Genomic DNA, 25,065 nt, shown 5'->3' with positions numbered 1-25,065 from the left:
ATTTCAGAATGCGTGCAGAACTGCCTGACCTGCACCAAGCATCGTTTTCAGCCGCCAGAGCCTCTGTCTCCAACTGTGTTTCCCTCTTTGCCATGGGAGAGAATAGGAGTCGACCTCTGCCAACATGACGGTCAGGAGTACCTCATTGCTGTCGACTACTTCTCCAGGTACATTCACGCCATCCCGCTACGGAAGACTACCTCTGGAGCCGTCATCAAGGAACTCCACGAGCTGTTCGCCATCCATGGCATCCCTCAAGCTCTTGTGTCGGACAACGGTCCACAGTTCGCAAGTGCTGAATTCGCCGCATTCACAGCCCAAATGCAGCTCACCCACCGCACCAGTAGCCCGCACTACCCACAGAGCAACGGTGAAGCTGAGCGAGCGGTTCGAACATTCAAGCGTCTCCTGAAGACCAACAACAGCCTCAACGATGCCCTACTCAGTTACAGGTCAACACCCCTCGCAAATGGCTACTCGCCAGCCGAGCTCCTGTTTGGTCGTCGTCTACGCACACACCTCCCATGTACAGCGGAATCCCTCGCTCCAAGTTGGCCTGATATTTCCAAGCTAAGGAAGTTCGAGGTGAGGCAGAAAGACCGACAGAGTGAGACGTACGACTCGTCACACCGAGCACAATCTCTGCCACCATTGACCCAAGGCGACCGAGTCTGGGTGCAAGATCTCGCTTCCGAAGCCGTGATTGCAGACCGCGTCTCCGACAGATCCTATATTGTCACGACCGACAACCTGTCCGAGTACCGCCGCAACCGTCGCCACGTCAAGTTGCTACCTGATGTGCAACCAACACCAACACCGCAGTTGAATGTCACTACACCTGCAGAACCTCCATCCGCTGATGTCGAGTTCCAGCCTACCTTGCGCCGATCAGCACGTCCATCCCGGCCGCTGAACAGACTCGACCTGTAAACGCATTAGTCATTGCTCATGCTATGATCACTCCAGTCGCTGACGCTGATGATCGTGAACTGCATGTAGTATTTGTGTGTCTCTACCCTATCTCCTCTGTATGTATATGACTAAATATTCTTCGAGCTGTTACCTCTGTAACCTCTCTCTCTTCGAACATAAAAAGGGAGATGTTGTGGTCCCGTTGTTGTACCCGATCCGTTCCGGGATCGGTTACCCATATGCATTCCCGTACTGTGTACATATATGGATCCTGGTTGTGCATCTTTATCTTTCGTTGTTCTATGTAAATAAACTTTAGTTGTTGTCTGGGACTTGTGGAGTGAAGTTGATCTATGGAGTGCGGGAACTAACTTGATGTTCACTCAGGAACATTACAGCGACAGCGTTCACGGGGCCGTTCCAGCTGCGGAAGACATTCGATTCATCGGGCCAATTCAGCAACAGGGCCGTGGACACACAGGGGGCAGAAGAGAGACATTGTTAGTGGACAAGAAATATGCAGTGGCAAGTGGCGAGTGCCGCATGGATGTCAAGTTGTCATGCACAATTCAGCTATTACTTACGGTCCAGCTAGTCCTGCCATTGCTCGCTCGTCCTGGTTCCTCCTCGTTCGTCTTCCTGCACGTCTGCACTTCTCCTTCCCCACCGTTGGCTTTGCGGTACGGGGGTGCCGGAAGGAATTCCCACCATGTATCCATGTACATGAAGTCCCACCATGACTCTCCATGTACATGTCCACGGCCACGTCAGCAGTTTGTATAGTACCGGAAGGAGTTCCCACGATGTCTCCAAAGGCCTAGAGCGGACGTCTTTGCAGCAATTCTTTTCGCCCTGCGCATTCAGTTCGCCGACGATGTCTCCAAAGGCAAAGGCCTAGAGCCTAGTAGAGGGGACGTCTTTGCAGCAATTCTTTTCACCCTAGTACCCTGCACATTCACTCCGCCGACACGACAGCGTTTACGGGGCCGTTCCAGGTGCAAAAGGTCCACGTCAGCAGTTCTCAACTATTTCGCGTACGTGAGGTATCCATCAATGGCACTTTGCAGTATGGGGTACGGAAAAGGGACCTCCTCGTTCGACTTCGTCGACTTCTGCAGTTCTCCTTCCCGTCAGGGGTACCGAAAGGGGCCTCCTCGCAGTTGTCCTTGCCGTCAGGTCCACGTCATGCAATTCTCAACTATTTCGCGTACGGGATAGTCGTCTTTGTCGTACGCGACATCGGCGTTTACCGAGTGGCATTGGCACAAAGCAGACCGTTGACGGGGTCACGTATCAAAAAAGTATCAACAACGTGTCGACTACGTGTCGACCACGTGTATAGCGGTACACTCAGCGGTACACTAATTCTCGTGCCATTCTCGTGTCACAAAACTGGAACATCGAGTACAAAAGGTCCACGTCAGCAGTTCTCAACTATTTCGCGTACGTGAGGTATCCATCAATGGCACTTTGCAGTATGGGGTACGGAAAAGGGACCTCCTCGTTCGACTTCGTCGACTTCTGCAGTTCTCCTTCCCGTCAGGGGTACCGAAAGGGGCCTCCTCGCAGTTGTCCTTGCCGTCAGGTCCACGTCATGCAATTCTCAACTATTTCGCGTACGGGATAGTCGTCTTTGTCGTACGCGACATCGGCGTTTACCGAGTGGCATTGGCACAAAGCAGACCGTTGACGGGGTCACGTGTCAAAAAAGTATCAACAACGTGTCGACTACGTGTCGACCACGTGTATAGCGGTACACTCAGCGGTACACTAATTCTCGTGCCATTCTCGTGTCACAAAACTGGAACATCGAGTACCAGTATGGAAAGGCTTCAGACAGGAAGCCTTTCCAATACACACACACAACACCTACACACATACATACACATACATACATACACACACAATGTGACATACATACATGCATACACACACCTGGTCCTGGTATACACTGCCATGTAGGTCACGTGTTTCTCGTTGAGCGAGACGGAGACGAGACGGAGACATGAGTGTTGGTGACGGGATAAGTCGTTTCGCCTTTTGAAACGCCTCTGGCAATTCTGACATTGCAATTGGAACTTGTCCCTTTCATCAGCAGTTGGGCGCCTGGTGGATCGGTTGCAGTTGTGGATAGCAAAGCCCCGGATCGACTTGCAGCAACGTTCACAAATGGGACAGTGAGTGGTACAGCACGGTTTCCGAATACATAGGCGTACAGGTGAAGAACTTGTGGCATTGGCAACATTCGGGGCAGAACTGGACTGGGCACAGCGATGGGCTGCAATGCCACCCGCACTCCGAAACCATCGGTGACACTGGGAGCACTGGCGGCTGTTGGCTTGCTGCTGGACTGGTTTACGCCGTTCCATGATGCACTTGTGGCGGGCGATATCTTGCTGCCGAGCAAATGCACGCCGGCACACCTCGCAGACTATCTCCCGGGCCTACACACACACACACACACACACACACACACACACACACACACACACACACTACTACTATGTACTACTATGTACAACTGCCACAAAATGGCCACGTCGCTCCCAGAAGCGGGAGACAACAGCGAGAAAAAAGAAACAAGGAGAATAATTGAGGTGAAAGGGGACCGTTCTACACATAGCTAGTGTTTCTGTCTTCGGTGGCGGGTGAGGTCCTGCGGGCGGGAGAATCGTTCGTTACATAGGCTGCATTGAATGGGCAGATTAGTCCTCTGGTCCTTTCGCAGTCGTTTGCCTCGAGTACAATTATGGCGGTTAAAACCAGCCTGACTCTTCATGCAGCGATCACAGATCGAGCAATGGTGCTGGCAGCAGTCCAAATTCAGGCTGCATCTCGTTGAAACAGCTGGTATTTCGTCCGATGTCTGACGCTCCACACAACGATGAACTGCAAAACCGCCAGCGCTTTGAAACCAGCGGTCACAAACTCCACAGTGACGGGCCCCAGGCTGCTGGGCAACAGGTAAGGACCGTACAGCTGAGCACTTGTGACGGTGAATCCCACGAGCAGTGAATGATCGGTTGCAAACCTTGCAGGTGACTTTGTTGTTGTTACACTCCACGAGATCATCCGGAGTCTTTGCAATTGCCTCGCGCCATGCTGGGCGATCCTGAGCCAAAGTGAGCCAATTCACTATGCCACCGAAACGAAGATCACGTGCGACGAGGTCTTTCCATCGCAGTCGTGGCCCACAGGCTGGGCGTGGATCTGAGAAGAAGCTAAACAGTATCAGCTTCGGAAGCCGGTTATCTGGCATTCTGGCGACATGCCCAAGCCACTGCAGACGGCGGTGTCTGACGGTATCAGATGGCAGTGCCATATCACCCCAGCGTCTTCGCAGCTCCTGGTTGTTGACATGCTGCAGCTGTTGATCGAGCCGGGATACACCCAGAATGAACCTGAGGGAGCGGTGGTGGAAGTTGTTGATGGCAACCATGTCTCTCTTCAGCGGAGTCCAGCACTCACAGGCATAGAGCAATGTGGACAGAACGCAAACATCGTAAAGATGGCGCTTGGTGGCGATGGAAAGGTTTCGGTCAAGAAAGACACGGCGCATAAGGTCGAAAGCTGCCGCTGCCTTACCGAGTCTTCTGGCCACATCTGCAGATGAGCGGGTGTCAGCAGTTATCACAGAGCCAAGATACACAAAGGATTTGACACTTTCGATCTCCTCCGGACCAACAAAGAGCGGAAGGCGGTCAGCACATGATAAATTTGCACCAACGGCCATGAACTTGGTCTTCGCTGTACACACACACACACACACACACACACACACACACACACACACACACACACACACACACACACACACACATACACAAAACAACATGTGCATGTACTGCATACTGAAATGTAACTAAAAGCACACATGCACTGTTGTCTATGCTGGTGTTTGCCCACACACACATACTTACAAAACAGGTGATCTGAACGTTGAGCAGAGTAGCGAAGCTTCACTGAGACTGACGGTGCCATTCCACCTACGCGCATGCCACATGGGATTTCGCATTGCTAACATGACACACTCAAAGGTGAGATGCAGAATCAGTCACACTGGTTCCCATGTGATGTTAACCAACCCAAGCTTATAAACACCTACCTTATTCCTGTGTGATGTTTTAACCAATCCAAGCTTATAAACACCTACCTTGTTCCTGTGTGATGTTAACCAACCCAAGCTTATAAACACCTACCTTGTTCCTGTGTGATGTTAACCAACCCAAGCTTATAAACACCTACCTTGTTCCTGTGTGATGTTAACCAACCCAAGCTTATAAACACCTACCTTGTTCCTGTGTGATGTTAACCAACCCAAGCTTATAAACACCTACCTTGTTCCCATGTGATGTTAACCAACCCAAGCTTATAAACACCTACCTTGTTCCTGTGTGATGTTAACCAATCCAAGCTTATAAACACCTACCTTGTTCCTGTGTGATGTTAACCAACCCAAGCTTATAAACACCTACCTTGTTCTGGTGTGATGTTGCCAAAGCTTTGACGAAATATATTGTGCACGTGTACCTGTGGAAATTGTGGCCAGGGCTGTTTTGCCGCTCGGAATGCATTTCATCTCAACAAAAATATTCATGTGCCCATGTACTTGTCTGCATCATGTCCCCCGACGCTATTAATAAGCACTGCTGGAATATCCAAATCACCCCCTCCCCCCCCCCCCCCCTGTTGTGTCCTACCCCAGGTGGGTTCTACTCGGACTCATCCAGCTCGATCACACACACACTCAAGGCCATTACAGATTTCAGTCATCTCAAACTCCTTATCCGAAAAAGACCCAGCTCACGTGCGAGCATGCGCACTACATACATATGGTCCTTGTCCAGGACATGACAATTTCCCCCTCACTAGTTGAGGCGAAGCATCTAGAACTATGCAATAGTAAACATATCAACATGCAATCTCAAAACTCACAACTGCCGAGACATAATATTTCATGATACACTATACACCATATATACACCATAAATATATAATTATATACAATATCCAGCAGAGTCCAAAATATATCATTAAAACTCCACAGACTAGAATAGGTCTATATGAACTGTGTGTTCTGAACGTCAATCCTTGAAACGAACTGGTCGAACAGTAGCGCGGGTTGACCGTCGTTCAGCTTGCGGTGACGACGTCTTGCTGCAGCTGGCACGTGAAGTGCTAACCGACGCAGACTCACTAGTACAGGTTGTTGCTGAGACCGGCGCGCCTAGCTCCGCTGCCGTGACACTGGCGTCGTTGTTGCTGAGTGACGGCTGTGTCGGAACCTGAGCTGTTAAACTTGCTCCACTCTGCTCAGACAGCCCTGCATCGAACTGAGGGATTTGCCGAGGACGGAGCTGGTTGCGATGGCGTTTCCACATTGCATCACCGACTTGTATCTGATACGTCATCGGACTGAGAACAGCCGTGACCACGGCTGGGGCCCACTTATCTCCTCCTTTGCCGAAATTCAAAGCCAGGACAGCTTGGCCGCACTGAAATTCCGGCATGTGCTCCAGATTGTTCTCGTAAACCTCCATGCGAAATGAGGTATGAACCGTCGCAAGAAATTCGCCGTTCCAATGAATGATTGAAACTCGTTAACATTCGAAGGAGCCTTAGCGTCCCGCATTGCCTCGATCTTATCCGCTGTGGGAGCCACACCAGCACTAGAAATCGTGTGACCCAGGTAGGAAATCTCATCCATCATGAAATGAAACTTACTGGGATTAAGCTTCATCCCGACCTCCTGTAGGCGACGTAGTACCCTGATCAGGTTGTTGTGGTGTTCATCCTCATCCTTCCCAGTAATCAGGATGTCATCCACATAGACGATGCACCCAGGCAGATCTGCCAATATGGATTCCATTGTGCGTTGGAAAATTGCCACTGCCGAGTGAATGCCAAACGGCAATCTCACGTATTCATACAACCCCTTGTGAGTAGAGATTGTCGTGTACGGCCGAGAAGCTGGATCAAGCTCCAGCTGGTGATAGGCTTGGGAGAGATCCAATTTGGTGAATTTATCTCCCCCCCGACAATTTCGCTAACATTTCCTCAATAGTAGGTAGCGGGTAGTGCTCCAAATCAGACTTGGCATTGATTGAACGAGAGTAATCAGCACAAATTCGGATACTACCATCCGATTTCAGTACTGGCACAGTAGGCGATGCCCATTTGGAGTGCTCAACTTTGCGAATAACTCCCTCTGCTTCCAATTTCTCCAAAGCCTCCTCGTACTTCTCCGTGATAGAGAACGGTACGGGACGCGCCTTGTGGAAAATTGGATCAGAATCATCCACTCTCAGGGTGATTTGAGCCGACCTCAGCTTGCCAACCTGAGTCATATCGAATAGCTCCTCAAATTCCTCAATGAGAGCTCTCCTCCTACCATCCATTTGAACATGATTGACATTGAGAATCTGTTTCCACGGTAGAGTAAATTGGGACAACATATCCCTGCCCAACAATGACGGACCACCATTATCCACCACACGGAGTAGTGTTGGTTTCTCCACACCATCAATGCTGACATTGAACTTCCCTTCACCAATACATTTGATTTCTGCCCCAGAAAAACCGGTCATGCGTACACTCGGTTTGGTTAAATTTGTACGAGACACCCCAAGTGACTCAAAATCATGGACAGAAATGATTGAAATGCCACTGCCCGTGTCGATTTCCATTACAACAGGAACATCATTAACAGCAATTTCCAATTTGTAGGAGGGCACAGATTTGCTCTTCAATTCGCCCTGATCCGAAATGTGGAACATTGGCATGCACTCAAGATCAAGAGATTCATGCTCACCTGCGTCATCAGTCACAACATTGTGCACCGACGCGCCTGACGTGGATTTCTGCCGACAAACACGCTCCAAATGCCCCTTCCTGTGGCAGTGACGACACTCAGTGGCCTTGTGTTTGCACTTATCCGCCAAGTGTTGAGTAGACCCACAGCGGTAGCATAATCTCTGCTCTCGAGATTGATGAGATTGACGAGAAACACCAGACTGCGCCTGCGAACGCGATTCCACTGGCCGGTGATTCACCTTGTGCACTTCCTGCTGAGAAGTCAGCTGTACGGCCGCGCGCGCAGCCGATTCCTGCGTCAAAGCTAGTTTGACGATGTCATTGAACGACTGTGCCGAAGTATCTTCTTTCGTCAATAAGAAATTTCGAGTGGATGAGCTGCTCAAGCCAGCAATAAACTGGTCTCGAAGCGCTCGATCGAGGTGATCAGCAAACTCACACCTCACAGCCAATCTCTTCAGACGAATGATGAAATCCGCAGTCGACTCATTTTCCTTCTGCTTCAACTGATGGAAATTGAACGTCGCCGAAACTTGCGAAATTGCAGGTTGAAAATACTTCCTCAAAAGATCGCAAATCTCCGACAGTTTCTTGTCAGCTACTTTCGCTGGCAGACAGAGGCTCCTCAAAATCGAGTAGACTTCCGCAGACAGCAAACTCACTAATACAGCCTTCCTTTTCTTGCTGGCAGCCAACTTGTCTGCAGCATTGGCCGAAGCAGCCACGGTTCCAATATCATTGGCAAAGAAATATAATTCAAGTCTTCCCTCAAACTCTTCAAAGTCGCCGCCGGTAAACGGCTGAAGCGATGATATCCGAGCCATATCTTCGTCGCCAGTTGTTGTGTCCTACCCCAGGTGGGTTCTACTCGGACTCATCCAGCTCGATCACACACACACTCGAGGCCATTACAGATTTCAGTCATCTCAAACTCCTTATCCGAAAAAGACCCAGCTCACGTGCGAGCATGCGCACTACATACATATGGTCCTTGTCCAGGACATGACACCCCTCCCCCCCCCCCCTCCCCCTCCCCCCCCTTGATCAGAATGGCTCTGCATCTTAGATCAACATGGCCTAGTGAGGTATGCATTAGTTTTTATAACTGCAGAAGTTGTACTCATTCGAAACCAAACATGTCCCGTGCTTGGCTATGCACTGCAGGTGACTCAGCTTGTGAATGACTTCACATCAAAGACACTAGGGAGGAGTGGTGTATCGAGGCAGCTGGGAGATCTCCAGAGAGCTGTGATGAGTCAGCTTGACTGCAAAGCACGTGTCGGTGCGGCCGACCTACACGGCTGCATCAAGAGCCACAACAAAGGCAGAGAGCTGAACATCAGCAGCAAATGCTGGGCTGGTGATGTTCACCGGTTGACCAAGCCACTCACGGCCATCTTTCACAAGTTACCCGAGTTCTCATTTGCAGACTTTCACAAGTACAATCAAGATCCATTCGGGGAGGCTGAAAAGCTGGCCGAGTTTGCTGCCGTGGAATGCACGTCAAGTCGATGTGAAGACCACACAGGCCAAAAGCTCTGGACTTTCCGATTTGGTGAACGCACAGCATGTAGCGAGAGCTGTAACTGCTGTGGTCCTCTCTGCAGCATGTGCAAGTACAAGAATGGAACGGCCATGACGTGGACATTCTTCGGAGATGTAAGTTAGAGACTGGCGTTGTTTCAGCATGCCGTAGCAGTACAGACTTTTCTACTACTGACCCTTGGAGTGTTGTTCTTGCCCTGTATTTGTTATTTCAGCGCTGCGAAGACTGCCCTTCAAGACCCAAAGTGCACTTGGCAGCCTTTATCTTCCTGGTGATAATGGCGGCGATGGTCATTGTTTTGTTTCTCCTGGCCATCAACTTTGGAATGACTTCCACTCTGGACAGCTGGTTGTACTTTGCACAAGTAAGTGACCGCAGCATTCGCCGGACTAGTTCACATACACATTCCGTGGTGAATCAAGGCAGGGAGATGCATGGGGAGCATGCATCCCCACCTCCCTGAGACCGCCGCCAACACGCACATACCGACTTATGGCAGAGTGCATGCATTATGTAACATCTGCACACTGGACCTCTCCGTTGTAACTTAGGGATTCTGCCTTGAGATGGTCGTCAATTCAGTGCACATTTGCAAGTGTGTGGCTGTCGGATCCCTCACTCTGCACTGCCTGGCCAAACTTCAGTGCGTGTTCGAATCTGATGTATATGTACATGTATGGCGGGTTATTGCGTCACGTACACGTACGGCCATAACAAGTGAAATCCAGACTGAAGCATACCGAAAGTGTACAATCGGCCCGCATTTGGCCACATTCGTCCCAGGCATGTGTATTCCGCCAAGCAGGATCCGATGCCGGCTGTACCTCAGCAAGAGTCCTCTCAAAGGGCAAGTGGAGGCAAGCCATTTCAAACATATGCCACATCCTGTATGGCAAATGTGCTGTGTGTGTGTGTGTGTGTGTGTGCACGCATGCATGTGTACATGCACATATGTGAGTACATGTTTGTGTGTGTGTGTGTGCACGCGCACGCACACACACACACACACACACACACACACACACACACACCGCGCACGTGCATATGGGTGTGTTTGTGTATGTGCATGCGTGTGCGTGTGTATGTGCACGTACACGTGTATGCGTTTGTGTGCGTGTGAATACTTTCACTCCAGGCCTTCTTCATCCTGCACGGCCAAACGCTACTGGCAGATGGTAGTGTGCAGCTATCGACAGTCTTCATACTGTTCATGGACCGTATCTTCTGCCCGCAAGGCATCACCAGGATGGTCACTGCCAGCAGTGAAATGATTGTGGCAATGGCCCTCTTCCTGCCTGTCATTCTCATCCTGCTGCTCACCAAGTACAGCAGTCGCGCTTCACAGCTCATACAGCGCTTTCAGCGGCGCAACTCCATTCGCCACGTCTTCTGGCTGTTGCTCATCGTCAGCATATCCCTGGTCGTCAACTCCATGGCTAAGATCTTGAAGTATGCCCGACTCGGAGAGAAGCTAGTGCCGTATGCCGATGGAAGCATTACTTACTTCAGCAACAGTCACAGGGCAGCGGCAGTTATGGCGATCGTTGCCTTTCTAATCGTCGTTGGCTGCCCGTTTATCTTGCTAGCACTGAGGCCGGTGGACCGATGGCCGGCGCTGATTGGCTTCATCGACGAGGCGGTGCAGTTCTACCGGCCCAGGCGCTGGTGGTGGGTGTGCGTCAACATCCTGCGTCGTGTGGTGCTGGCCCTGCTCGACATGCTGCTTCCCAGTGGCCCACTGCAGTGGCTGCTGATGCTGGCTACCTGCAGCACACTGCTCACTCTACACAGTATTATCAGGTAAGTACGGCAACTGCTCAGTACCATGTATAGCTCCAAGAGTGCTGAAATAATCGCACTTGAACTGGCTATACAATGGCACAGTATTCTAATAAAAAGCCCTCGGTGGAAAGTCACTGATTAGTCATCTCATACACACTCGGTCTGATCTCGATCTCCAAGGAGCTCAGCATAGAGACGGCAGTGGAGTGAGCATAATTGTACCCATTGTAATGTTTGCGTCTTTCCTTGTAGGCCTCTGAAACACACCACTATGATCTGGAAGGTGAAGGATTTCGACAATCGACTTGAATCCGCTCTACTGATCACCCAGTGCTTCCTGTACGGCTTCAGACTCTACCTCGAACTGCAATGCCCTCTGAAAATCAAAAAGCCGGCCGTCGTCCTGACAATCTTTGCCATAGTCTCGGCAGTGTGCATGGTTGTACACTTCTCCCGCTTCTTCAAAAGCTGGTGGGACACGCTGTACCAGAAGCCTCGCTCGGACCTCCGCACGCTCTGGCGCGAGTCATCCTCGTCACCTTCGTCGCCTCTGTCATCATTCGGGAAAAGCAACACGCACATCAGCAGGAATGCGAACAACACACCCGGCTTGAGAACAATGCTTCCTAATGACCAGTCCATGAGTGTGGTGAGTTTGCAGATTTACAAGTAACACGAAGGATTGGAGACCAGAGAATGCTTTCTTTCTTATCAAAACGTTGTGTTCGTGGAAACGTGTCCTACAAAACATGTATTTCACTGCAACAGTATCGATAGGATCATGTTGCTCTTGCCAGTACGTGTGCAACAGGTCTTGAAAGTGATGACGTCAGAAGTCAAAATATACCGGCGGATGTGTCACCACCCTGCTGTGAAGGGAAACCACCTAAACGCATATGGATTCATACAAAAACTGGATCCCAATATGGATCCAAAGTCAGTGTTGTCATGACTCCAAGCTGGCTGGGATGTAGCACTTTGAAGCAGTACACGAAAAGGTCATGGGAAGAGCACGGTTGTATAATTGAATGTTGGTAACCAGTGCTCATAAGTTGCTGCTTGTCTTCTTTAGGATTGCCGTACGCCGCACAGCAGTGGACACCCATCAAGCGCTACAAGCAAGATCAGTGGTGGCCAAACAGAGCTGCGGGAACCACTGCTGATGGAAAGCCTGCTGCGCGCCGTCGAGCAAGACGATGAAGAGTGGCGACCACGCACAGCAGCTGTATGACCCCCCCCCCCCCCAGCCAGGACTGTACAAAGAACAAGGTCTGTCTTTGAACATACCTGTGCCCCCCCCCTCCCCCCCCCCCCCCCAGTATAAAGATGAAAGTATAATCCGCCCGCCAGAGCTGCCTCAAATTTTACATAAAATGGACGACCTCGTTGACTTCATTTGTCTTGTCCTTACCCACTGAAGCATTTCATCTTCCACCAATCCCCACAGCATAGTCAGCAACAGCAGCAGCAGCAGGACACCTGCAATATACCAAGAGACAAATTAGCAAGAAATCCATAGCAGAGATATTGGACCAATACTTCCCAGTCATGTACGCACATTGCCTAGAGAGCTCCCCTTTTCTACTGCCACCCATAGATAGCATGTTACGCATACTTGCCACCATTGTGCACCTAAGTTTACTTTTGTTTGAATAAATTATAGATGTTGCCGGCACAATTCCATTTCCAGCTTGCATCACATGAATGGCAGACATGTTCAGAAGCTGTGTCACACACTGAACCATGCTTCGAAGAGAACGGTAGTACACAGCGCAAAGAAACATCGGCAACACAGCTTACCTGTACGCTTAGTAGGCCTTAGCTGTTGGCCGCGATGAGAAGGTGGACAGTTCTATTCTTCTAGCATGCTGTGCTGTGTGTGGCTTGCTGATTTGTCCGGTGTTTAACGCCCAGCATACAACTAGACCCTTGTCCAGATGGTATCATCATTAGTAGATTCATTACCACCATCATCAGCGGTGGCGGCGGCGGTGATGGCAAAGAACTTGACCCGGTAATGCCTAGTACTACCCGATACTAGTCTGCACTGCAGTACACAACAGAACACAAGATCATCAAGAAACAAACTGAAACACACAGGAATATGCATTGTTGCAAACCCATAGTTAGGAGGACTACGTGTGTAGACAAATACCGCATTACCGGTATGTATTACAGCCATGGAGTAGTAAAATACCTACCTACTCCCTGCATGATCACAGCCATGGAGTAGTAAAATACCTACCCACTCCCTGCATGATCATAGCCATGGAGTAGTAAAATACCTACCCACTCCCTGCATGATCACAGCCATGGAGTAGTAAAATACCTACCCACTCCCTGCATGATCACAGCCATGCTGTACTATAATTATACCACTGAACAATACACACGCATAGTAGGCAGCAATTGCTCGGTATCCGACAACTCTGCAATAATACACCCGAGGCGATAGGACCAACCTCGTTAACACACACACTCCACAGTTCTAGTAACCATGCTCTGATGCAGCGAATCTGGTCACCGATACTGCGGTTCACTCAGCATGCGAATGCTTCGTACGTTAGCACATGGGTTTACCGACTCCCTGATTAGGATTGGCATTACTGAGGAATGCTGTGTGCACTGCAAACCCAGTATGCTTCCTCCAAGGCATGGCTTAGACAGCCGCATCCATCCAACATGCACTGTAATCATTATGACTACCACACGCCATACCAGTACCAGTGGCAAGAGCGAACTGCGTGTGTATTAAGATAACTAAATACTCGTGTTACTTGATGGCAAGACAAATCCAGCACATAAACTAGAGGGTACATATTTTGAAGAAAAGAAAATGCTAGCCGGGACCGACAAGACCCAGAGAGAAATGGGAACTTCCAGCGGCTTGAAGATAAGAATAATAATAATTATTATTAGCAATCTAAAATGATACGGCCCCATATCACAAGAATACCATCTAGCCGGCATGTGAGAACAGGACTAAAAAAAACTATGTTATAGAAGTACAGTGGTTGCACAGCATAGGGACGAATGGTGCACCAACTGAAAAATAAGATGATAAGAACGAAAATGAGACGGATAGCATTAAAAAACACCGTAGTTGTAAAATAAATTACAATTTGAGAAAATCCAAGCAGATTGAGCATAGCACAAGGCATGGGTACCGGGTGTGTTAGGATGGTAACAAGCGTTCATAGAACAGAATGTAAGCCTGCGAGTTGCGTACTTGCTCTTCACTGGCAGCGCGGACACATGTATCGCTGACGTGGAACCAACTGCCATCAGGCACACTGTATGCTGCACTGGAAGCAGTACTAGAGCCAGCACTGGGAGCAACGGGGATGTCTGGTGCTGGTCCTGTCTCGCTAGTTGGTGTAGCAGTCTCGTCAGGTGTACGAGGCGGAGTGTCAATGGCCGATACGGTGTCCAGCACCGGTGAGCCAGTATTGGTTTGGGCTATATCAGTGAAGTTATCTTCTGGCGTTGTACCACCTGGCAACACACCTTGTTCTGTAGCCACCACCGGTGTGTCCGTAGTGACAACAACAGTCTCAACCCTCACCACATCCTCGGCAGCACACAACTCTCCAGCATCAGCCGTTGCACTGTTTCTGGTCTCCTTGGCGTTTTCCTTGTTGTCATTCTCAGTGGGAGATACGATGGATGGCTGTTCCCCCTCAGACCTAGCAGTGCTTGCAGAAGCCGCCGCACCAGTGCTGTGAGCAGGACTAGGGGCGGATACATCGACTTGCTGCTGTGGCTGTTGCTGCTTACGTGACTTGACATAGGCAGTGTAGTGACCACCTCTCATATTGCCACTATGCTCAGTCACAGCAAACAAGGAGTATACGATCTTGCCATTGGCATCACGGCTCACCTGTATAACCACATGACACACAAACACACACACACACACACACACACACACACACACACACACACACACACACACACTGTACTGTACTGCACTGTACTTGTTGGCAAGTTGTTGCTCACTGCCAAAACTGGTCACGTGAGTCTTCCCGGGAGAGGGGAGAGAGACTCAAAAGGAATCTTGGAAAGATGACTCAATTCAGAGTCAATTGGTTATTGAACCGCCCGCCCAACGGCCGACACCCCCTGAAATCCCCAAAACTCTGGGTGGACTGGAAAATGACCCCACTTATGGGCTCACCACACCTCAGTAAGTGGGTGAGGACAAGGTGCAGAAAAAGGATTGACGGCATCAGAGTATCCGTCCCGGGATCCAATTACAGTTACCCTTGCCCCCCGTGAAGGTAATACTTGCTACTAGTGTGAGTGGCTAAATCAGAGTGGATCTGATAAAAGCTTCACTAGCACCATTGATTACACAAGAGTTAATCTAGCCAGAAGCAGTCCATGGTTAACAGGTATGTATACTTCAAATAGAAAGTATATGAACCCTGGAACCAACAAAGGTGGCAGGTACAACATTACACCTTCAAGCAGCCGAGCCAGTTGGCAACAGACCCAACACAATCAGGCATAAGTGTACCTACCAACCGAACTAGCTGGCACACACACACACACACACACACGCACACACACACACACACACACACACACACACACACACACACACACACACACACACACACACACCAATGTTGGATGGCAACAATGCTGCAACATGACAGCACATCTACCAAGTGTGCAATGAACGATGGAAATCTTTGTACCCAGGTGGTATTATCATTCTGCATTAGTACCGTCATGTCAGTTTGCCTGTGCAAGATGCTTGGTCAAGTGCTGAATGTGCACTCCAACCTAGCTCCACATATATCCACACCCAAGTTACATGGCATGGGAGCAAGCAGGGCAGCATCCCAGTTCACAGCAAACTGACAGCAAACTTACCTGCCCACACCAACCATGACAAGTGTCACAAACCACCTCAAAGTCAAACCGTTTCACACTTACATCAGCAGACGCACTGCAGAACTGGCTCATATCCAGCAGGAACGGAAATGACACATGTTTGCTGATCTTCTGCGCACGTGATACACTGGTGTGCTTGAAGCGCTTGAGGTGCAGTGTCAAGATGGAGGGCAGACGGTGGAGGAGAAGCTGCTTGGAGGCCAGCGTTTTGACCGCACTCACCTTCTCCTCACCTGCACAGAGCGAGATCAATGTCACCATAGAGAACACACACACACACACAAACACACACACACAAACATGCCTCCCACACAAACATGTGCATGCACACACACACATGCGCATGCACACACACACACACACACACACACACACACACACACACACACACACACACACACACACACACACACACACACACACACACACACACACACACACACACACACACACACACACACACACACACACACACACACACACACACACACACACACACACACACACACCATACGCACACACACACACGCACGCACGCACGCACGCACACACACACACACACATAGATACACATGCAAGCACACACATGCATATTGCATGTCTACATACGAGAGCGTAAAGCAGAGAGGCATGGCAATGCTCTCCATTGATGAGAAAGAAAAAACCCTGAAGAGACTAGGCAAGTGCATCGGTTATGTACAGCACAACTCAGAGACCATGCTCGCATGCACATGTACAGCAACTCGGACCATGCTCGCATGCGCATGTACAGCACAACTCAGACCATGCTCGCATGCGCATGTACAGCACAACTCAGACCATGCTCACATGCTCGCATGCGCATGTACAGCACAACTCAGACCATGCTCGCATGCGCATGTACAGCACAACTCAGACCATGCTCACATGCTCGCATGCGCATGCACAGCACAACTCAGACCATGCTCGCATGCGCATGTACAGCACAACTCAGACCATGCTCACATGCTCGCATGTACATGCACACCACAACTCAGACCATGCTCGCATGCACATGTACAGCACAGCTCAGACCATGCTCACAAACATGCTAGAACACGTGCAAACTTCTCTCAAAGCACAGTGCACACTACTGGACATAGGATTTGAGCACACCGAAATGTAGAATACATCAGAAACGCGGCTAGGGATGAAACGATTAGTTCGAATATTCGAGTAATCGTTGGAAATTTTCAAACGAGCGAGTATTCGAAATTTTGTACTCGATTGTTTTTGTTGTTTTTGTTTTTTTGAGAGCGCGTTTGGTTGGTACGACCTACAAGATTCACCAGAACAGCGCGTTTGGTTGCGACTGCACCTGTTCTGGGTCGGCCAGAACATGTTCTGCTTGACCGAGCAGTTTCACTTTTTCACCGTGAAACCTGGCGGGAACATCGATTTTAGTCCCAAATGATCACGTGCATACGCTTTTAGGTTAGGACTCGCTGTACTGTACAAAATGACCATGGTGACCCATGCACATTTTGAAGAATGCACCAAGTTTGGCACATTATTTCACAAAAAAATGTGCTCTGTTTCTGGAGTACGGGTTTGGTTGGAATGAGGCTGCTCCATGTGCACCAGCTGTTCGATCCTGTTCTAGACCGTACCAACCAAACACACCCATAGTATTGGCAGGCTATATCAAAAGCTGTTGTTGTACCGCTTGTCCACTGGTATGCGTGCATATGCATACCTTTGAGTCAGTATTTTATGACTTGGACGATGTGATCATCACGGCAAGTAACGTTAGATATGAGATACGAAAGTACGGATGAAAATCGTCACTTTACACTCTGTACAAGACGGTGGTGACTAGGCATATGCGGATAATGCCGGCAGAATATTCGGCAGAATTTGCATGTTCGAGCATTACGGCAGAATGGAGCAGAATCGGAGCAGAGTTGGAGCAGAGCCACACGAAAGAAGGCCACAACAAGCACGATGCACGCGTCGCACACACGACACACGTAAAGATGGTCCACTACAACTACCGGTATGTCTGATACTGACATGATAGCGAAGAACTCGTGAAACGGATACGAACTGGTTCCCGTTTTGTATCCGTTTCACGAGCTGCTAAACCTCTGATCTAGCCATAGCAATTAGCACACAGTACACGTAGCACTACAATGTAGGCCATGTTATTCGTGTGTTGCTGGCATTCATGCATGTGAGACGTGCACGTCAGCCCGTGCATGCAACCGTGCATGTTGGTGGCTGTAACCTTCCGAAATTTCCATAAACTTCTGAATCCGTTGGTCGATGTTCGTCGACGTCGTGCTTGCATTAGCGTAAATACTGGAACAGCAGTGTACAGAACATCAGGGACCCATCATGAACCTACGGATACAACAGAACGTAGCGGGTATCTCCGCGGCCAAGTTTGAAAGCCACTCACTGTTTCAGTGTTTGTCAACGGCTGCGATGGATGGTTTGATTAGAGACCGTAGTGGGGATGTCGATTCTGAGTCGGATCTCGAGGATGTGGTCGGCTATCCCAAGAGTGACTCTGGCTCGGAGCCGGTGTGGGATAATGACCTGGCTCAGGCGACTGATGCTGCAGTGTCTAGAAAACGGAGCCTTTCCCGCACAAGTGCACAAAAAAGCGCCGTTTGGCAATCAGCTAAGAGAAGTCGGAGTGCAGTACATGGCGGCAGCACAACCGTAAACACTAGCCCAGCGCAAAGAGTGGTTGAGTTTCCTGGCGAGTGCCTTTTTGCTGATGTTGGAAAACTTGTATGCACTGCGTGCAAGATGGAAGTGTCCCTGAAAAGGAGCATCGTCAAGGACCATGTGTCGTCAACCCGTCACACGAAAGGGAAGCAGGACATGCAGAAGCAAGGAGCAAGGCAACAGCTCGTGGCTGAGCAATTCCGGCAGTACCAGGAAAGCCACGCGCAGGACAGGGCACTCGCTGGTACTGGCTTGGCAGGTGCCGTGCCAATGGAGCAGTCGCTGCACAGAATCAACGTAGTCACTTCCTTCCTCAAGGCTGCAGTGCCATTGACTAAGATTGACTCCTTGCGCACTATACTGGAGCATGGTCCACACCGCCTGACCCATTCAACACACCTTGGCCAGTACATTCCATTCATTTTGGATGAAGAACGGAAAGCACTGATGGAGGAAATCAAGGGCATCACAGCCTGCTCAGTTGTGTTTGATGGGAGCACCCACTTGGGGGAGGCGCTTGTCATCATCCTGGGGTTCGTCACTACCAATTGGGAGGCAGCTCAGCGACTCGTCCGACTCCGCATTTTGTCGAAGAGTCTAGCCTCTCAGCAGCTAGCTCGAGAGATCATCACCTGCCTGTCAAAGGAATACCATCTTCCAGCTACTTCTCTTGTCGCTGCAATAAGGGATGGAGCTGCTGTGAACGGTGCTGCAATGCGCTACATACGTGATATCATGTACCCGCAAGCGATGGACATCATCTGCGTGTCTCATACGTTGGATAATGTTGGGAAACATTTCCAAGTGAAGCTCCTGGAGACATTCCTCCAGTGGTGGGTGTCTCTGTTTGCTCGCAGCCCAGCCGCCAAGATGGAGTGGCGCAACCGCACAGGATGCGCTGTAAAGTCGTATTGCCCGACAAGGTGGTGGAGCTGGTACGAGATGTTGGCTCAGGTCCTGAAGTGCTTCGGTGATGTCCAGCCATTCCTCGAGCAGCTCACCTACTCACCTGCAGCACGCCAGCACCTCGTAGACATCCTACACAACCCTGCAGAGAGCCAAGTTCTTCAGCTTCAACTTGCAGCCACTGTTGACGTAGGTAAGTCATTTGTCCAGAAGACTTATGTTATGGAGGCAGATGGCGAAGTGATCGCTGATGCCTACGACCACTTGCAGGAGTTGACCTTTGCCGTGGCTGAGCCGTCCTACCCCAACACCCTGGCTGTCGCAAAGAAGCTGGCAGGTGACAACCAAGCGCAGGTTCCAATTCTCATGGCTCAATCACGAGGCTATGTCGCCGATGCAATCCGCTACTTCCGCCGACGCATGAACCACCAGGACGGTGATTTCTATCCGATCATGCAGATGTTCAAGGCAGTTCGAATGCTTTGCCCCAAAAAGGCATTCAACCTGAACATTAGCCGAGAAAGTGTGGAGCAGTTGCGCCATGTTCCGCTGCTTGCTGACAACGCCATCATACACGAGCTGCGAGAGGAGCTCCCAGCCTACCTTGTTGCTGCCCAAGTCAAGATGCTGTCATCGACGAAGAGCACTCAGGCTTGGCATGGTGGAAAGTACATGGCAATTTGCCTGCTTGGCAGAATGCGGCCAGAGTTGTGTACTCGATGCTGCCCTCATCAGCCTCTGCTGAGTGCGTGCTCTCGCTACTGCAAGCTACTACTTCCAGCCAGCAACAACGGCTACTAGCTGACCACCTCGAGGCATCACTAATGCTGCAGTATAACCGTGGCAGATAACCGAGCTGCACCTACAAGTACATTCTACCAGGTAACAGCGATGTAGTACGGTTCTATTTGTCACCATATGGTAAGGTTGCTTGAAGCAACTGGGTGCGCTCCATCAGTCCATCGTTTCGTATCCCTTCATGACATGCAGCCTGACTGACTCAGACAGCTGTTGTATTTGTTCCATCTATCTGTGTTCCCGTCTGTACACATGTGTCATACGTGTTGCCTACTATTCAAGTACTAAAGCGTGTACTGGTCCAGTTTTTGCTTTTGTTTGTTTGCTGTGTATTTAGCACTGCTGCATTCGCCCGAGCTTTTCGTGTGGTTCCTACAATCCAATGAACTTGTGCTAAACGCCATCACTGCACTCCAGGCTATGATCGCAATGTATTATGTACACGTATGCAGCACAACAGGTTCATGTGTCTGAGACAATATGTTTTAATATCCCTGTTTGGAACCATTTTATCGCTATACATGCCATATTATTGAGCTTTGCATCGAGCAGAATATGGTGTGTGGAGCAGAATTTTGAGCAGAAACCCATACTTTGTAGAGCAGAATGAAAAGCAGAAATATGCAATTTCCCGAGCATTATCCGCATATGCCTAGTGGTGACTTTTGTTCTATGTTCATGGATAATTTTTTCCGAATTGGTTGAGAACTCACAAATCTAGCACTTTTGAATTGTGACAAAATACTCGAAATAATTGAATACTCGATCGAATATTATGAATGAGTGATCGATTGGTCAAAATAGATACTCGTTTCAGCCCTACTTACCGCCCATATTCCCGTCAGCCAGTAGTTGTTGACGCTGCTGATCTGTACAGGTTTGACAGCCAAACTTATTGGCTCCGTCGAGAAGCTCGGCATTGATGAAGCGCTTCAAGCTACCAGCCAGTGACCAATCGAGCAGGCCAGTGTCGGCAAGAGACTTCGCCGAAGTCGGGTCATAATGCTGCAGGGAATTGGCAACAAGAGTGGGCGCCGTGTTGTTGCCTGCTACCGCTTGACCTGCGGCAGCTGCTGCATCAGCAGAGTGAGCTGGTGTGGCTGCGCCGTCACGACCCACTGATTTCTCAGAGTCAACAGCGATAGTAGCCGGACTACATGTAACAGAAGGACAGCCAGTGACTGATGAGGATACACCCTGTGAGTTTGCACTGTCAATGGGAAGGACATGTGTGGTCTTGGCAGCAGCAATGCTGGCTGCTTGTGTAAGGTCCGATGCTGAGCTGCTTGTTACATCAACCGGTTGACCGACCATGCTGGAGCCGCCACTAGAGCACAAACCAACACCAGAGTCGACTGCAGATGGCACGTCTTCGGCAATGGCTGCACTTGCAGGATGCCCACAGTCATTGTCTTTCTCGTCAACACTGCCATCAGACAACGACAAGCCTCCATCAGCTGCCAAGTCAGATTTACCAACAGGGACAGGCACTTCGTAGGCAGTGGGGTGCTCGTTACACCCAGTCTCCGATCCCGAACCGTCTAGCTGCAAATGAGATTCATCAACGACATTGCTACCCAGCGGTGACGTACCCATGCTAACATGCATAGGACTTTGATCCGACATAACCGGTGTAATCGACAGCTGAGAGTCGCCCGCATAGCTCGCAACCTCACACGCGGTGCTCCAGCTGTGACTATCACTCTCACCTCGCTGTGAAGCACTACACGCATCAGCAGAACTACCGCTGCTAGTGTTGCCAACAGCAGCACTCCCGTCATTATCCAAGTCCTCCCAGGAATCGGCAACGTCTAATTGCTCCGGCGTTGATTTGGCTTCTTGACGAGGTGCTGGCTGCTCACCACCTGCGGCGGTTTCGGTACTGCCAGCAGACTGTTCAGTGTCCGTAGCAGAGTGGGTATCCTCCTGTGCCTGATCAGCAGAGTGGGTATCCTCCTGTGCCTGATCAGCAGAGAGGGTATCCTCCTGTGCCTGATCAGCAGAGCGGGAATCCTCACGTGACGATGACGTGCACACGTCAGACTGCGCGTCATCTTTGCCACCGCCGCCTTTCTGCTTTCCCTTCCGCTTAGCCTCCTACACCAGTAGTAACAACAACAACAACAGCAGTGGAATAAGAACAGACTTTTAATGCTACTGTACGCTACCATCATTCACTGTGCAGTACAATGAGAGTGGCAAGCATCATGAAAAGTAGTGCAAACTGCCCCAACACACAGTGACTGTACTGGGATGTGTACACACTTTGGATGTCACTCACAACATGATCATCACCAACACCAACCTGACAACGAACAACAACACCAACACCAACCTGACAACGAACAACAACACCAACTAATACTTGGACAATGCAATACAGAATTCCAGAGAATAGCCTGCAGTACAAAGCGCTACACACCTTCTTCTGCTTCCGAGCTTCTTTCTTGGACATATGCTTGCTCATGGCGGGTTTCTTCGGCTCCACTTGACTGATCAGATCGTCGACAATGGACGAATGTGAGGACTTCCTTCCCGCCATCTCAGAATTTCGTTTAGTAGAGTGCTGAGTTGCTTTCTTTGCAGTCCCACCTAGCGATGCTACTCCTGCGGCATAGAGATTGCCCCGAACGGGACTCTGCAAGGGTTACACAGATTGGTGGGTATAGCAGGCAGGAAGTTAGAGCAACAGTAGTCCACGCGTGACATCACTACATGTACAGAATGCAGTGGAGCGTAGGGATGTCCCCAGCATGACACGTCACTACATGTACAGAATGCAGTGGAGCGTAGGGATGTTCCCAGCATGACACATCCACCCAGGACAAAAGTGAACGTGGACACGGCTGTGAAATGATGCAAGCCTTTAGGACTGTGCCCCCCCCCCGCCAATCTTAACGGTACTTCACTTGCACTGCAAGGTGCACTGTACAGCATTACTTGCTATCAGCTAGGTGCTACTTGACCACTGTGCGTCTCTCTCGGACGAAAGAAAACTAACGGAAGTACACCAAGGCGAAGAAGGGGCGTTACCCCAGAGTCAAGGCTGTCTCGCGCAAAGCTAAACAGCATTTTCGCAGCCTACTTCGGCCAGCAGCAGAATAAAACATAGGGATTGAACTGGAACCTAAAAACAAAGTCCGAGGAACGGGGGGGGTACGTGCAACGGGTAAACTTCCTGGTGTACTGTAAAACCATAACATTTCGTATGCATTCTAATTTTGCATATTTCATATGCTGGCCTTTACACTGCACGACAATAAAATAAATATGCATATGAAACCACAGTGTCACAACAGCAGCAGCAACAACAACAGCAGCAGCAAACCAGGAAAACCAGCAGCAGTAATGCTTACATCATCGGGCAGTGGCAGTGGCAAATCCAAGAAATGCTCATAGATACTCGACACCTGATGACAACGAAAGAAGAACAGAGAACAGAGATGGTTCAGTAACGTTACATGATCGATGGTTACTGGTTACTGGGTACAGGTTTCAAGTGGTTTGCCATGTACTTATCACAGAGTGGCAGGACAAGCAGAATGTACTTATCACAGAGTGGCAGGACAAGCAGAATGTACTTATCACAGAGTGGCAGGACAAGCAGAATGCAATAAAGATTATGTGCAACGTAACAGCAACGCTACAGGTGTATCCACTTTAACTAACCCAGAGGAGTTGCATACGGACGGTCACACATTCACCTTGAATACGGAACTCCGCGAAGGAACGCTTCTCAGCGATTTCACAGAATCAAGCTTTGTGCACGTTGGAGGACAGTCTACTACAATCGCACCTCACTGCACACATTGTGCACACCTACGGTAAATATCCCCCCCCCCCCCGCACATTCCCAGCCTGAAACAGATGGCCTGTTATATTACTCTTATACAATGCACTTACTGTGTCGCACTCCAAGCACGTTACAGAGCTGACTGTCTGCCCACCAAAGATCTCATCCACAAAGCTGGATTGATCAATTGCCTTGCCATAATCTGCAGGGCACAGGAAAACAAAACAGTCTATTTCTCACCACACCTGCCTCTCGAGGACGCAACCTTCCACCAAAAACTTATGCAAGGGAATATCTCAAAATTCCAGAATTTCCCGCCAAACGTGTTTGGAAAGGACGGGGGGGGGGGGGGGGGGTATTCGTTTGGAATACCAGTCAGATTCTGATTTCCACTGCAGCAGTTAGGGATTCAACGGCTGTTCGTTTACAATGAGGAGTGTGGGGTGTGGATCAAGTCTATACGAATACAATTTGTTTTGTTTGTAGGAAAATTCCGAAATCTTGAGATGACTCATGAAGCACAAATCTTGAGATGACTCATGAAGCACGATTCACAATAATCACTTCCTGGGATGCAATAATTATGGGACTTGTGACAAACCGTGCCTGCGACGCACAATTCACAAATACTTGGAACTTACGCTTTCGAAGTAGCAAAGTGAATGAATGACTGATGCAACACGTGGGAGAAAGCAAACTTGAAATTTGGTCAGGGAGTCATGCGGGGTTTGTACGAGGTGAATTGCTATTTCTGGACATTGTACATTTCTGGACATTTCGAGTAAAATAATTTTTCGTCGCGTGTAGAGTCAAGTGAGTCAGGTTGATGAAGTTTTTCTTGTTGTAGTTGACAGCTTGGCTGTTGTAGTTTCTCCTCGTGTCGGTGCCTTGTTGATAGCCTTTTCTTGGGAGGCATTTC

At 49.7% G+C, this 25,065-nt stretch overlaps 2 protein-coding genes across 6 annotated transcripts in view; one reads left to right on the top strand and one right to left on the bottom strand.

Annotated features, from left to right (window-relative positions):
- The window catches only part of LOC135814204 (uncharacterized), a 38,379-nt gene extending 25,471 nt beyond the window's left edge, over positions 1-12,908 (top strand). Inside the window, exons 8-13 of one of the 2 annotated variants that reach the window (XM_065327292.1) lie at positions 4,840-4,949; positions 8,890-9,384; positions 9,486-9,635; positions 10,407-11,071; positions 11,306-11,702; positions 12,126-12,908. In XM_065327292.1, coding sequence (XP_065183364.1) covers positions 4,840-4,949; positions 8,890-9,384; positions 9,486-9,635; positions 10,407-11,071; positions 11,306-11,702; positions 12,126-12,284 — 1,976 coding nt within the window. In that variant the 3' untranslated portion in view covers positions 12,285-12,908. The remainder of the gene's footprint in view (positions 1-4,839; positions 4,950-8,889; positions 9,385-9,485; positions 9,636-10,406; positions 11,072-11,305; positions 11,703-12,125) is intronic. The other variant, XM_065327293.1, reaches the window with a different exon arrangement.
- An 886-nt stretch (positions 12,909-13,794) lies between these two features.
- Positions 13,795-25,065, bottom strand: part of LOC135814202 (ubiquitin carboxyl-terminal hydrolase 16-like) — a 26,620-nt gene continuing 15,349 nt past the window's right edge. For 2 of the 4 annotated variants that reach the window (XM_065327287.1, XM_065327286.1), the window contains 6 exons: positions 24,257-24,348; positions 23,710-23,763; positions 22,776-22,991; positions 21,181-22,450; positions 15,998-16,188; positions 13,795-14,933 (listed from right to left, as the gene is read on the bottom strand). In XM_065327287.1, the coding sequence (XP_065183359.1) occupies positions 14,229-14,933; positions 15,998-16,188; positions 21,181-22,450; positions 22,776-22,991; positions 23,710-23,763; positions 24,257-24,348 (2,528 nt within the window). In that variant the 3' untranslated portion in view covers positions 13,795-14,228. The remainder of the gene's footprint in view (positions 14,934-15,997; positions 16,189-21,180; positions 22,451-22,775; positions 22,992-23,709; positions 23,764-24,256; positions 24,349-25,065) is intronic. The other 2 variants (XM_065327288.1, XM_065327290.1) reach the window with 2 other exon arrangements.

This window comes from Sycon ciliatum, chromosome 4 (genome assembly GCF_964019385.1).
Source record: "Sycon ciliatum chromosome 4, ocSycCili1.1, whole genome shotgun sequence".
Lineage (NCBI taxonomy): Eukaryota > Metazoa > Porifera > Calcarea > Leucosolenida > Sycettidae > Sycon > Sycon ciliatum.
Note: the sequence above shows the minus strand (reverse complement) of the source record. Positions and strands in the feature narration are given on the sequence as shown.